The following is a 14,830-nucleotide window of genomic DNA, read 5'->3' as shown; positions in this document are numbered from 1 at the left end:
TTTCTGGTTTGGGTTTTTTTTGGTGGTTTGTTATAGTTGTTTTCGGGGGTTAGGTTTTTTTGAAGAGTGTATTTGGTTTTCTTTGTTTGTTTTGGGGTTTTGATTTATTTACTTAGAAAAAGGAAAATGAGGGAAAGGCAAGGGAAAGGAGAGAGACAGGAGAGGAAAGGTGAGGGAAAGGCGAGGGAAAGGAGAGGGACAGACATGAGAAAGGAGAAGGAAAGGCAAGGGAAAACAGAGTGAAAGAAGAGAAGGGAGAAAAAAGGAAGAGGAAAAAAAAGTAACAGAAAAGGCAGGTAGAAGTCAAGTAGAAGTCAGGGAGAAAGAAGAATCAGGGAAGAAAGGGGGAAGAGAGAAGACAGAAGAAAGGAGAAATACGATATAAGGAAGGCAGAGAAAAAAAGAGAAGATAGAAGAAAATGGGTCTGCATGTTCACAATGAAGACTTAAATAAGAGTGTAAAAGGAGAGACAAAGGAGAGGTAAAGGAGAGATAAAGGTCAGATAAAGGAGAGAGAAAAAGCAGAGAGAGTAAGGTGAGAGAGAACAAGCAGAGAGAGAATGGAGAGAAAACAAAGAGAAGGAAGACAGAGAAGTGAGAAGAAATGGGAGAGAAGAAAGAAAGAGGGAAAAAAGGGAGAAGCAAGGGAGAAGTAAGGGAGAAAAAAGAAGAAATGGAAGAAAGAATGAAGAAGAAAGACGAAACAAAAAAAGGAAGAAGAAACAAAGAAAGGAGAGAGCAAAGAGGAGAAAGTGACAAGAAAAGAATAAAGAGAAGAAGAAAGAAGAAAGAGGGGAGAGAGAAGAAAGATGAAAAAAAGAAGAAAAGGAGAAGAGAGTAGAGCAAAGAAAGAGAGATGATGAAGAGGGAAGAGAGAAGATAGAAGAGAAAGAAGAAAGAAGGAGAAGAGAGAATAAGAAAGGAAGAAGTAAGGAAGAAGGGAGAGAGAAAGGAGAAGAAAGAGAGAAGGAAAGAGAGAAAAAAAAAAGAGTACTGCAGGTGAGGTCTTACAAGAGATCAGAGTAGAGAGGGAGAATCCCCTCCCTTGACCTGCTGGCCACGCTCCTTTTGATGCAGCCCTGCGTATGGTTGGCTTTCTGGGCTACAACTGCACACTGCCAGCTCATGTTAACCAACATCCCCAAGCCTTTTTCAGGGCTGCCCTCTGTGCAGCTTGTATTTGTGCTTGGGATTGCCCATCCCAGGTGCAGCATCTTGCACTTGGCCCTGTTGAACTTCATGAAGAAGTTCCCCTAGTTCCATGGGGATTGTGTTGACCTTATATTAGAAATAAAACACCAAAAGATGGGGAAAGGCAAGGAAAAGATAATGGAAAGACGAGGGAAAGATAAGGGAAACAAGAAGTAAATGTGAGGGACAGAATAGGGAAAAGCGAGGCACAGGTGAGGGAAAGACAAGGCAAAGGAGGGGGAAAGATAACGGAAAGATGAAGTAAAGATGACGCAAGGGACAGGAGAGAGAATGGTGAGGGAAAGATAACAGAAAGATGAGGGAAAGGTGAGGGAGAGGGAAAGATAATGGAATGACAAGGGAAAGATGAGAGAAAGGCTAGAAACAGCCAAGAAAAAGAAGGGAAAGGTAATGGAATGACATAGGAAAGATGAGAGACAGGTGAGGGAAAGGCAAAGGAAGAGAATGTAAAGATGTGGGAAAGACAAGGGAAAGATAACAGAATGACAAAGAAAAGGTGAGGGACATGTGAGAGAAAGGAGAGGGACAGGTGAAGAAAAGATAACACAAAGATGAGGGAAAGGCAAAAGGAAGAAAATGGAAAAGGGAAAGGCAAGGGAAAAGTGAGGGATAATAACTGAAAGATGAGGAAAAGATGAGAAAGAAAAGCAAGGGAAAGGAGAGGAAAAGGAGATGAAAAGATAACAGAAAGATAATGGAAAGTCAATGGAAAGATGATACAGGCAAGGGAAAGGAACTGGAAAGATAATGGAAAGCTCAGGGAAAGACGAGGGAAAGCTGAAAGGTGAAATAAACTGAGAGAGAATGGAGAGAGAACAGAGAAAGGGAGAAATTGAGAGAGTTGAGAAGACAGCCTCCCTTGCAAAGACCATCTTCCACTGAATAGACCAAGCTCATTAGCTATCTCTCACAACTACATTTATTAATTTGGGTGGTAGAAATAGAGAGCAAAGTGTTTTCATGAGTGACAAACAAAATGAAGGAAAAACAAAAAAGAAAAAAAAGCAGCTGCGTAGCCATGTGTGTTCCTTCTCTCTTCTGACAAACCCTGGACCTAAATTCTGCACTCCTGTTTCTATGTACATAGCAAGTGAGAGAAATATACTAGAAACGCAAATGTAAAACAGTATTTGAAAGTGACCTCCCCAAAACTTCTCCCTTTGGGACCTTCCACAACATGCATCAAGCTGCAAAAAGCAAATTCATAGTTGGACACATAACACTTTTCCCTGTCCACTCCTCTCCCATTTCTCCCCTCAACCAATCCAGGCTGATTTTCCAAGTGATCTTTAATATTTAAAAAGCCTTTCATTTAAGGGTGTTTACCTAGCAAATTCACAGTTAATGAAATGCATTACACTTTTGAAATGTCTTTTACCTTCTTTTCTGATAAGTCATGATCCAGCTCATCTTCAGAATCTTCCTCACTCTGCTGCTGCTGCTGCTCCTGCATGTCCTTCATTTTAATCAGCAGCTCTGCCTTCGGTGCAGATGTGCTGTAGTAAGTAGAATTGGTTGTGAGAGAGATGGCAGATGGTGCGCTCTGGTCCTCTTTCCTGGTAAAATGACAAAACTTTTATTAGCTGCCTTGACACCCTAATCACTGCAAAGAAAGGACAATCTTTTAGAGGCGTCATCTCACCAAGCAAGCAGGGGGTTCAACAGAAAGCCATTACCTAAGTAAACAGGATAAATAAAATCTGGTTGTGAAGAAAATTTGAGCTCAGCACATGCCCATCAAAAGCTAAAACTGAAGACCTTCCATCATTACAATGAGTGAAATGGACCCAAGATCCCTCATTTGGAAACAAAATGTAGTTACATTTATCCAAGTAGTACAAAGACCTCAGTGTCATAGAAAGTGTCCTTTCAGACTTCCAAATGTGGGATACTACAACCTAGGTATTTATCTTTTTGATTATGGAATTACACATGAACTTCATGAGAAGGCTACAACTTAATTTGATTACTCATATCAAGAAAACGAAAGGCCCACAGAACATCAACATGGATGGAATTTAATGGAACTCAATCTTTTCTTTGTTCTCATTCACTTCCAGGAAATGTCTCATGCCCATTTCAAGCTATCTTTTAAAATTTTCATCACATAAACAAGGGTAAAATATTTTTCCTTCTCTATCCACTTATTAAACCAGACGATCTTGGTAAAGCATCTAATCACTATGAAATGGAAGAAGACAGTTATTCCTTAAGTTCTCACACAAATAGTTTTCAACAAAATCTTAAAAGGAAACTTGTCATATTGTGCACCATTGTTCTTTTTCTGTTATTAAGGGTGTACTTAGCAGTATTATGCTTGACAGCAATTCTGACAGAAGAATTCTCAGAAAAGCCCCAAACCTCAAGAGCAGGAAGATCCTAGCCTTCACCCCCCCTAGGAAAACTGACGTCCTTTGGAGAGCAGCTTACAAGGACTGCAGAAAGTAATACTCACTTTTCCTCTGAAATTTTTGGAGAGGGAACTTTTGGCAGAAGCTTTCTACGCTGTTGAGCTTCCTCCAGGAGGTGTTCATCTTTAGGGAATATACCAACCATCAGATCCATCGTTGTTTTTATTTTCACATTAGGATCAAGGATGTCTGCTAGAGATTTATCTCTTCCCACAATCTCTCTGGCTAGCTCCTCTGACTTCCAGTCTTCAAAAGTCTTCTCTTTGGCCTTTACATAGCTGACTGCTGGTGTGGCAGCACTGCTGTCTTTCAAGTTGCTCCCAGGTTCTTCAGCTGGTTGAGGGTCAGCTGGTTTGGTTCTGGCTTCTGGCTCTGGCTCTACACCTTGCCTGGTGTAAGCACAGAATCGTGAATAGGATTGCTCAGAAGTGCTGAGTGTTTTAATTTGGTCCTTTTCCAAACCACTGGGTAAAGCAGGAGGCTCCACAGTACTGACAAGACACTGCCGACTCTCCTTTTCTGCACTGCTCTCAGAATGAACTATCTTGATGGGAACCATTTTCACCGTAGTATTGTTGTCTATAATCCTTTCAATTCTGGAAAAGAAAGAAAACTCACCTTTTGAAATGGAAGAACCTTACATCCCAATTCTCACCCCCTCTAATCAGAAGGGAAGCCCAAATATAAAAAAAGGAAGAGAAGAGATCTAGGTAGTGGAATCTGTGTATCTCAAACCCTAAATCTACATGTTTTCTGCCCACGCATGTAATACTGCACTTCTGTTTGATTCCATGAACATGAAGGTCTAACCCTAACCCTAACCCAGGACCCAGATTTGAGAAAGTATCGCTGAAACTGCATTTTACTCCTTTGTGGCCATACAAACAAAAGAAAACATGCCTTAAGCTCAAACCTCATGGCCTCATGCAGATCCAACAATGGCTTCAGCTTTTGGCCTAACAGGCACCTTAGCTGCCTGGGGAGTTTGTGATGCTCTCATATTCCCAACTCTTCCAAGGAAAGTGACAACAGAACAGATAGAAGTTGCCTGCAGGCTAGGCCTTTGCTGAGCTACAAGAATAGCAAGTAAATCACTCATGGAAAATCTGGAAGTAATTAAAAACTTAATTATATGATTAAAAAAAACCCCTAAATCTGCATTTGTAAAATTGCACACAAGATACAGAAGTTTAATAGATCCCACCACAGTGTCCTAGTTTTCCACTTTAAGAAGAAAAAACAGCCTCTGAAGAGTGTAACACACAATTGTGGATATTCCTTTTAGGGAAAGCTTATAGCACAAATTCTGTACTGCAGAGCACAGAGGGCCAACTTGGACATTCAGTCACAAAAGCTATTTAAAGAGGAAGATAACTGAGAATTTTAAATTGAACAGTAACAAGTTAACATTACTGAAACATCTGCACTGTACATAAACCATGTAAGAAACTAAAGTCTGGTTTGGTGGTTCTGAGCTTCCAGAAAGTTTAAAATTATTGGCATACTGTGGGTTTGGAAGCTCCACAGCAAGTGAATGAACACTGCATACTAGCTAAAGTACCTGGTTTCATCTGGCTGTGTAGCTTGTCGCTGTTCAGGTAAGTGACCAATACATACTACGGCCCTTTTCCTGTAAGTGTGGGTGTATCACTTTCCTTAAACTTAATAGTTTATTGTGCTTTATTTTTCTTTTGTGAATAACAAAATCTGTTTGACTTCATATTTTTCAGAAGTTGTATCTTACATTTAAAGATACATTTGCTTGTAAATAAATGTGCAACCTACCAATAGGTATTTACTTTCCACAAGTGCTTCGCAGACATACTTTGATACTGATCCAACTTTTGGGGCAGGTTTTCCAGCCCATGCTGAACCCCACCATTCCCATTTGGTTGGGTGTTTTCAGTCAAGGCATCTATCATTTTAAACAGCTTGCTCCTGTGTGCTCAGCCCCAGCTCCCCACCTCAGACATGGGCTCTCCTCCTGCCTGCTGCCTCTGCCCTGACCCTTTCTTTTGCTTGTTTTTAATTAAAACCCACACCTTTTTGTGGGGCTCCTTCTCACCAGATTGTGAGGAGGAACACATTTGTGAATTTGAGGGAAATGCATGCATGCATAAGTCTGGTGGGGGGCAACTGGAAGTCAAGAAATGAGCTGAGTGTAATTTTTTACCTAAAATGCCTGGCATCTGTTTTGAAAGACTGAGTACATTCCTTTCAGCATAGGAAAAGATTTTCCAGATACTTAAGGCATCATCAAGTCAACTGACTGCAGTCAGAGCAAAGACAGTTCAGGTGCTTCAGAAATCCTGTTTCTACAGTCGCTACCCTTCAGATTTCTGAAGGTTTTCCACTTGTGGAACTGTGGCATAAAATTTTGACTTGCAGCAATTCTGCTTGTTGCCACTACAAAGCTTTACTTCAACCACAAGCACAGTCACTCCTTGACCTGAGCGTAGGTTTACTGAAAGTCTACTGATGTACATCTACTGATGCACTCTTTTATTACTGCTAAACAGTAATCTTGGGAAATAGCCGGGTTCTGCACACTACTAGTATTTCCTTATGCTGCATTATTCTACCTAAAACGTTGCAGGAAACCCTTCTTAACTCACTCAGTTTATCCTGCTGATGAACCAGACACCTTTCATAAAGAAAAGCAAATAGCTACATGCTGACATCATCAAACATTAGCTGCCCACAGCATGTAAACTGGCATGTCCAAAAGCTCACATGCAAGGAGTCAATAGAAGCAGTAAGCTGCATATTAAGATAAATCTACTGGACATATTTCTATCATATGAAAGAAATGCCAGATAGAAGGTTTAGAGGTATGGCCCACATGTCTCTCCATTTTTGCCTTATCTGTTTTACTGAGTTATGTTATTATTAGCTGAGGACAATACCTTGTGCACAAGCAAGAGCTATCTGGGCTTAAGAATTTTAAATGGTAAAAAAAATTTTGCAGGGTAAGTGTATCATTTAGATATGTTATCATTCAGATATTGGAATATAATTAGGGACACCTTAGTGTTCACTCCAGCATTAAAGCTTAGTAAAAAGGAAGGACAAATACAATTAGCCTTCTATGCAACCTTAGCATCTATTCATAAAGTGATACATTAAGGAAGTCAAAGCAATACATTAAGGAAGTCATTACTGTAATCTACCTTTGCACAGGGATGCTAGGGTTCACATGACATGTAGCACTTTTCATAGTAAACTGTATTATTACTTCATGTTAAAAACACTGCAGGATGAAATGTCATGTTTCTCCTCTGGTTACAAGAGGAAAAAAATAGAATCATAGCATCACAGAATGGTTTGGGTTGGAAAGGACCTTAAGATCATCTAGTTCCAACACCCCTGCCATGGCATGTTTAGCAAAAAAAGTAATTCATGTTTTCTATGTCATAAGGCACACTGGGAAACAGCATGATTGAGTCTATTCAAACTACTTACATTACTGTAGAAAAAAAAGTTATTCTAACTACTTTTGCCCAGAGAAGGAACCTCTGCATTCATTCAGCTTGGAGGTTTTATTTTCATTCTTTAACTATGAATTATTGTGCCAAAGATTTATGAAAACTAAGATTCCTGAGCTTCCTGGAAGAGTTTGTTAGAAACAGGAGAATAACAATATGATATAGTGTATTATCAGCATATGACAGAACAGAAATCAATTTCAGTTGGTTTGCCTAATTCTATCTAGACTGGGAAAGGACTGAATTCCTCCTGCTGAATCTTCAGCTCATCTCAACACAAACAGTGCTGTGGACCCCCAAGCAGACTACCTGCCATGCCACATTTCATTGCAAAGGCACCATGAAAGCAGTCATGATTTGGCACCTTACTGCGTGCACTTCAAAACAGATGTTCTCACGAAGTGCATACAGCTTCCCTTCCCACATCTGCTTTGTCCCTGCAACAATTATATACAGGCTTGGGTGGAGGAAATTATGACAGAGAATCTTCTGATTTCACCCAGACTTATAGAGGAAAATCCATTTGAATCCATCCCTTTCATTTTCTTCTAACTACTAGCTGTTAACACCTGAGCAGCATCAGTCAAGTAAAAGAAACCACAGACCAGTTGAAGGACTATAATGGTACAAACTAGAATTTCACACAAGCCTTAGGTCTCTTTATGACATGCTGTCATGGCTCATGCTTAATGAGCACAAAGGATGTGCTTTTAGTAAAGAAAATTAACAGTCAGCCATTAATAAGGTCTAACTGGGCAAAAAGTGTCAATAGATTAGTAAAGGAGTTACATCTAGTACCTGGCTGGGTTCTCATCCTGTAGAGACACAGGAGGTTTATCAGTGAGCTTCTGTGGTGCAAACTGAGGAGAAGGGGACCTTGATGTCTCCATGCCAGGTTTTTGAAGATACTGATACTTGGAAGATAACACAGACTCAGATCTAAGGTGCGTTTTTTCTTCTAAGTGCTGACAAACATTCTCTGTGGACGATGCTTGCCGAAGCTGCTGTGGATTAGCACTCTTCAATTTTCCATTGAAAGTTGCAGGACTCTGACAGAGAGAGGAGTGACTGGCAAATACTTCGGTGGAGCTGGGGGATGAGGATGCAAAAGGCCGGCTGGGCACTGCCCGCAGAGATTCAGAAGATGTGCCGAGTGATGGTGCAGGATTATCTGGTCGCCTGTATTTATCTATTTTAGGTGGTGGTGGCCTCTGAGGAGCAGGTCCACGCTTCTTGTTCAGCAGCACCGGCTCTACCCTATGGCTTTCGTCTCCTCTGCTCCGGGACAGAGAGGAGTGGTTCTCGTTCAAGGTCTGTGGCTCAGAGCAGGGGAGATGAGGCAGACTATGATCCTTGCTCTTCTCATTCACGCTTTCCTGAGAGTATCGGTAATCACTAGGCAACGTCCCAGACCTCCCCCGACTCTCGTGAGGCAGAACTGCAGGCTCCTGCGCATACAGAGGTCTGACAGATGCCTTCCACTTGTGGCCTAAATTCTGGTCCAGCTGATCCCTCTTCTCCCGTGGGTTTTCCCTCACAGCCCCTGTATCAGCTTGCCTAGAGAGAAGAACATGTCATTAGTGTGCTGATTTGTTTCCTTCAGTGCGAGGCCACTGCACCAATCCAGGAAGTCTGAACACCAAGATCACATAGAACATTTAACATGAACTCCTCTGATCTCCAATAACTGTATGGCACAGAAACTTCTCTCATGTATGGGCACACACAGCACACCTAATATAATGTTATGAGTCAAACCATAAAGTCAGGCTAAATTAGGGTATGGAGTGCGTAGTTAAATGCACAGCATGCTTCCAGCACTGGTATGCGTGGCACAGTCAAACATGCAAATATTGGTAGAAATTGTCTTGATAAGAGGAATTCTAACACTCAAATATAATTCTCTTTTCACTTCAGAGTCAGCAACCAAGTGCGGAAAACAAATTTCTTCTCTATGTGCACAGTGTCATTGTAAATGTGAATTGAATATGGTGAACTTTAATTATGAATCCGGAGGTTGAATTCTTGCATAACTGGTGAAAAATGAAATGAGTGCAAAGGAAATGTTTGCTGAAGCTAAAAAAAAAACCAGAGGAAAAATTAATATCTTTGGAAAAATAGCAGAAAAGGAAAATCAGAAAGGATTTTCCAGTCAAGCTTATTTTAAACTTGAACTTCTTTTGCCCTGTCAGCACAAATGACAAACAATGGTCAGAAAGGCCTTATCTTAAACAGAAATATTTTTGAGCTTATTCCAATTTTACACTCTCTATTTCTCTAGTCAGAAAACAGACTTTTGCAGCTTCAGGCTTGGCTTTGCCATAACACATGTGGTTGATTTGTGCTCACCACATAAACACAAATTGGGAAAGAAACAGAAGGCAGGGAAAAAAGAAAGTACCTCTGGAGCCCCGAGAGGAGACAGGTTTGCTCTCTGCTTAGAGAAGGCTGAAGAGACTCTGTAAACTTAGAAAAGAAGCTGCAACAGAGAAGTAAAAGGTTTGAGAGGGCTGCTAATATAATTCATGCTACTGACAGCACTGGTCTCTGTATTGTGAAATACTAACCCTGCAGACATGCACAGCTTTCTTTTGCAGGGACTGAAACGGGCATCTTTCCCAGCCTAAACAGGTTATTAACATTACTGTAGCAGTTTGGAGAATAGGTCTGTATGTGGTTAAAATCAATGTGTATGAAAATGAAATCTGAGATACAGCATGTAAAATAAATAATGGGTTAAAGTCCATTATAAATTCAAGAAGGAAAAATATTGGAGCAATTACACTGCATTACACTGTATTTATTATTTAGTTAACTGCAATAGTTAATTAAATTAAAACAGATCTTTAAGATAAAGGATTGTGGGAAGATAACTGACTAGATGTGGATTCTACTTCCACACCTGTACAATCAAATTACTTTACTTTCAAAATTATTATTTTTCAGTCCTTGGATCTGTAATGCTTCAGCACTTACAGAGAGAAGTTCTAAAAAAATCTTGGCATTGTCATTAAACTGCCTGATGTATAGAAATTTTAATAACTGCACTTCATGCTGATTTTTACATGTCAGAAATAAAATAGTATTGTACTTCCAAGATGGCTTTTTCCCAATTTGATTCCTGAACAGTCACATACACAAATAGCTCTCTCTCCTGTGAAGTGTTAATTTTTAAAATTCAGTTTCAATGGGTAACTTTGAATTTAGCATGAATGAAGAGTATTATTTAAACGTGGATCTCTTCATAGTGCTCTTAACTAGTAGCAGTCGGTTCATTCAACTCCAAGTCCTCTGACAAATTCAACGTCAATTCTGTTTTACAAAACAGTATTTACTGACTCCTATTTTAACACTAGACAAAGGACAAGTTTTGTTAAGTAAAATGATTTAGGCCAGACAGACTAATGCTTCTTAGACTTGGTTGCATGGTATCTGTAGAGTCAGCTGTTTTTCCCCAGTGAATCCAATGTAAGCAGAACCAGGCCTGTAAATAGTTCCACTACTTTTAATGGAAATGTTTACCAAATGAAGAGTGCAGGCCTTAAGTTTGAAACACTGTGTTTAATTCAGCATTTTTGACTGTCCAGATAACCCATGTAGAGTTAGTGACCCCTAGTTAACCTGTGCCAAAAATCAATTTGGGCCTCTCTATTCTTCACATACATAAGCCACAACATAAGACAGTGTAATAACTGCACTTAGATGCATGGGTGAATCAAGGGCACCGTGCAAAATGTCACAAAGACATAAATTACATGCATTACCTCAGCCCATTTGCAAAGTACACATTGAACTTCGCAGGCACATCAGGAATGGGTGTGCTGCTGGAAGCAAACAGGACAGGGGATACCACCAATCTGACATGTTTACATATCCAAAGCATGTAACCAAATGTATCTAATATTACCCTGACTCAGAACCAATAAATGCTTTAGTAGTCCTGTCCCCTTCCAAAACAGAGTAAAAGGAAATAAAGAACTACAGCACAGAGAAATTTAGAAATGCTACATTTGCAAACGTGGAGATGAAACTCTGAGATTACATACGTGCCTTCATACAGCTTCCACAAAATTAATCAAACATTTTGCAGTGCTACAGAAAATGGGTCTGAGGCATTTAACACTGAGGCTAGTTTGCATTCAGTGTGAGTGGGTCCTCATGCAAGACATGCTTATTATATTATTTTGGAGAGATTAGAGCTTACTGTTCAGAAAGGAGGAAAAGAAAGCAAGCTTCAAGCCCCAGGAGAACACAGTGGCAAGAACCTGCAAAGGTGTTACATTATTATGAATACCAAGAAAACCACCAAGCTACTTTAAATATGTTGGTGCTTCATGAAATGATATGTCCAGAATACAGCTGTTTCTAAAATGAGGCCTGACTGATAGGACAACATACGACTGAAAAGTACTTATCATTTATAATCACACATTGCAAAGTGAGACAGAGCATTTTAAAATCACCTGAAAACATGACAATTAACTTAATTCCCGTTTTCATTCTAGGTAACAAAGCAGTCATCATCAAAACCATTAAATTCTAAGTTATTTTCAAACTCAAAGCTCCCCATCCCCATGATACAATGCCACAATTGTCCAAATGCAAGAGCCTTCCTGATGGAACAGAATCAAGAAAGCTCACACCACGTTCCCCATCCCTGCCATGTGATGACTTGACAGCTTTGACTGTCAGACCACTCAACATGAATTGCAAAGGAAGTGTCAACAGACTTATGCTGTTGATACAAAGTGGTATTCAGCAAGGGTGAGTCTAGTAGAGGAGGCTAACGTGCCTCTTCTACTGTGCCTGCTTTTGGTATTTGGGTATGGCAGCCTTCATATCTATATGGTGGGGGGCAGAAACCCACAATTGCTTCTAACTGAAAAGAAGGAATTGCTTCAGCATGAAAACCAGTCCTCCACTGAACTCAGGTTTTCCAGAGGAGGTCTGTGTGGAGACAAGAGGCTGCACACATGTCAGCCAGGTGAGCTCAGCAGGAGCTCTGCTCTGTGGCTTGCACATACCACCTAATGGGCCATAGCCACCAAAATCACCATCACCACTTACCACCACCGAGGTGGAAATGTGTAACAAGTATTTCCTAACCAGATGGACAAGTACATCTATTTCCTTCTGGCTCTCTTAGCTTGCAGCATACATACTCAGGACAGAAATGTAAAGGCCAAGTAACACTAAGCCAGGGAAATCAACCAAGTGTCCTCCCCAGTCTGGACACTCCCAGGTCCCGCCAGCAATAACTCAACAGGCTACTCTAACAAACCAGAGACAGGTATCAGTAACATAAGCTATTACATGCAAGTTAAACCATGGAGAGCTATATATACACATACACACGTTAACAGGAGCCTGCCAGTAGAGTCAATGAGCAATTACGAAAATGAATCCTTATGTATAGATACTTATCAGAAGGGTAACATTTCTGGTTGCCATAAAAAACACCACCAAACCACTGCCTTCATTTGCCCCATACTCAGGATCTGGTTAAATGTGGGCAGAGAAGGAGAATGATCTGATTGACTGTCATATCTCAGTAAATGGAAGTCACTTCAATCAACTCAATGTTTCTGATTTTTATCTGTCTGATTTATAGTTTCTTGAGAATGCCTCAGGCCAAGACAAACAGCGCCACAAGACAATCCAACTTTAAAATCCCAGACTACATAAGCATTGCAAAAATGTATTAGCCAACATTTGAAAAATGCATCATTTTTTGAAAACCTGACCCTGTGCAAAAGTTTCACCATAAAACATAAGCACGATTATGTAAGCAACAACATGCCCTGCACTTACTTGCAGAAGAGAGCAAATGGAGTGGCTGGTTTTGGTTTAGGCTAAATTCCTTCTCAAACACTACAATCTACACTGGGAAAAGGCCTTCATACATGAGTAAAACTCCTCCATAAAAGTTCTCACCCCTCAACAACTGCAAATCCCTCATAATCAAGGCCACAGTTTTGCAGCCTCTTTAAAGTGACCTGAATGCAGATATTTTGCCAGAAGCCCACTCTTATTTTGTCTTCCTGCTCTTTCCATTGTATTAGCAGTAGGAACTGTACAGCCCCAAAATCGGATCAAAGAACTGACCTGGCTCAAAACAGGTAATTTTGTAGCTTAAAGCAATCATGAAACATTGTCTTTTCTTATGCCAAAACTATATAGCTAGGGCCCTTGCTGATACACTACATTTTCAGTTGTGAACTTCATGTGCTGAATCTATGTTTTCATTTTGTATCTGCCTGGCACTTGGCACAGTGGGATCCAAAAGCACTTCTTCAACAGTCTGCAAATAAAGAGTAGTTTCTTCTACCCAGCACGGTTCTGCTTGAGACCACAACAGGATGCTATAGAGGTGGAATGGGATGCACAGGGCAGAACTGCTCAAAATTTTGGAAAAAGTTTTGAGTTCTAATACACATTTTAATCCATGTTGATACTGTCAATGTAATCTAACAGATTCAGCTCACTTAAAATTAGTCTCTACAAGCAAATCATATATTGGTTTCACTGTCTAGGCAATCAATTTAGTTTCCCAGACATGGGTATTTTCTACCATTTTGAAACCTTTGAAGATTCAAAGGCATCAGTTCCCCTAAGAGGTGGCAGCTGGAAGCCAAGCGGGATACACTGGGATGTCTCGGGTCTCACAGGGCACTTCTATCTAGCCAACTGAATCAAGTCCAAGATCTCTATGGATTATAACTTACCAGCACTTCAGTCACCTGATGTAAGATGTCTGCATATATCTGAATCCTCACTTTAGCCCCATTATGCTTTTTCCTTCAGAGGCTCCAGCACCTCAAATGTTCTGAAACCCTCAAATTGGTCTTCCAATGCCAAGGAGACACTGACACCAGAACACCACAGTGTGGCCATCCAATACAAGTGCAATTTTTCTGATGAGCACCGTATCACTACTAAATCAGCACAGCACACACTATCCACCACACAGTGAAATATGAAGCATATTCCAAAGATACCAAATGAAAAGTTGAACCACAAAGCCACTCAGAAATCTTTAAAGACAAATGTGTAGAACAAAGGAACCTCAAAAAACCCACACCATTTAATCATCATGATGGCTGTACTGTAAGGGTCACTCAAGGAAGAGGCACAGCACATAAATCACTATAAAGAAGGAGGGCTGTTCCCTGACTTGATCTGAATAAACAGATAATGGCAACTAGTATCCCAGACATCCTACTGAAGCAAATAGTCCTAAAACCAAAGCATGTGTTAGGATGAAAAGAATAATGAATGCTGAATGATGAGAAGAATGCTCTCCCTCTAAAAAAACCCAAGAACAAAACCAAAAAGATGCACTGATACACTTCAGAATACAACCAAAGGTACAAACCCAGAAAGGTATTTTGTGAAGTATACCCCATGGCACATTAAGGTTACACTAAAACCCATTCGTCATGATGCAAGTCTTGGTTTTCTGATTCTGTCTCTGAATGCCTGTTAACATTATCTGTGCCTTGATGGTGGCTATCTGTTTAATAAATCACACTAAATACAGCTTAGTTGTTGCACCCAAAGCAAAATGTCACTTTAGCTTAATAACCCTTGCATTATCACCTGGCTTTATCACATACATGATAACAGACACTGCTTGGGAGTCCGTTGATCCCACCAGAATCTCTCCTGTCCTGCTTGCATGGCAAAATACGCAGCAATGGGGTTTAGTGTCACAGTCTTCCT

The 14,830-nt window shown here is 40.4% G+C and overlaps 1 protein-coding gene across 5 annotated transcripts in view; it reads right to left on the bottom strand.

The window, feature by feature from the left end:
* SHROOM2 (shroom family member 2) overlaps nucleotides 1-14,830 on the bottom strand; it is a 127,928-nt gene that overhangs the window by 12,175 nt on the left and 100,923 nt on the right. For 4 of the 5 annotated variants that reach the window (XM_034059938.1, XM_034059939.1, XM_034059940.1 and 1 more), the window contains 3 exons: nucleotides 7,907-8,665; nucleotides 3,668-4,219; nucleotides 2,591-2,768 (listed from right to left, as the gene is read on the bottom strand). In XM_034059938.1, coding sequence (XP_033915829.1) covers nucleotides 2,591-2,768; nucleotides 3,668-4,219; nucleotides 7,907-8,665 — 1,489 coding nt within the window. Of the gene's footprint in view, nucleotides 1-2,590; nucleotides 2,769-3,667; nucleotides 4,220-7,906; nucleotides 8,666-9,509; nucleotides 9,531-14,830 lie in introns of those variants that run through there. The other variant, XM_034059941.1, reaches the window with a different exon arrangement.

Source organism: Melopsittacus undulatus, chromosome 2, assembly GCF_012275295.1.
Source record: "Melopsittacus undulatus isolate bMelUnd1 chromosome 2, bMelUnd1.mat.Z, whole genome shotgun sequence".
Classification (NCBI taxonomy): domain Eukaryota; kingdom Metazoa; phylum Chordata; class Aves; order Psittaciformes; family Psittaculidae; genus Melopsittacus; species Melopsittacus undulatus.
This window is presented reverse-complemented; position numbering and strand designations above follow the sequence as displayed.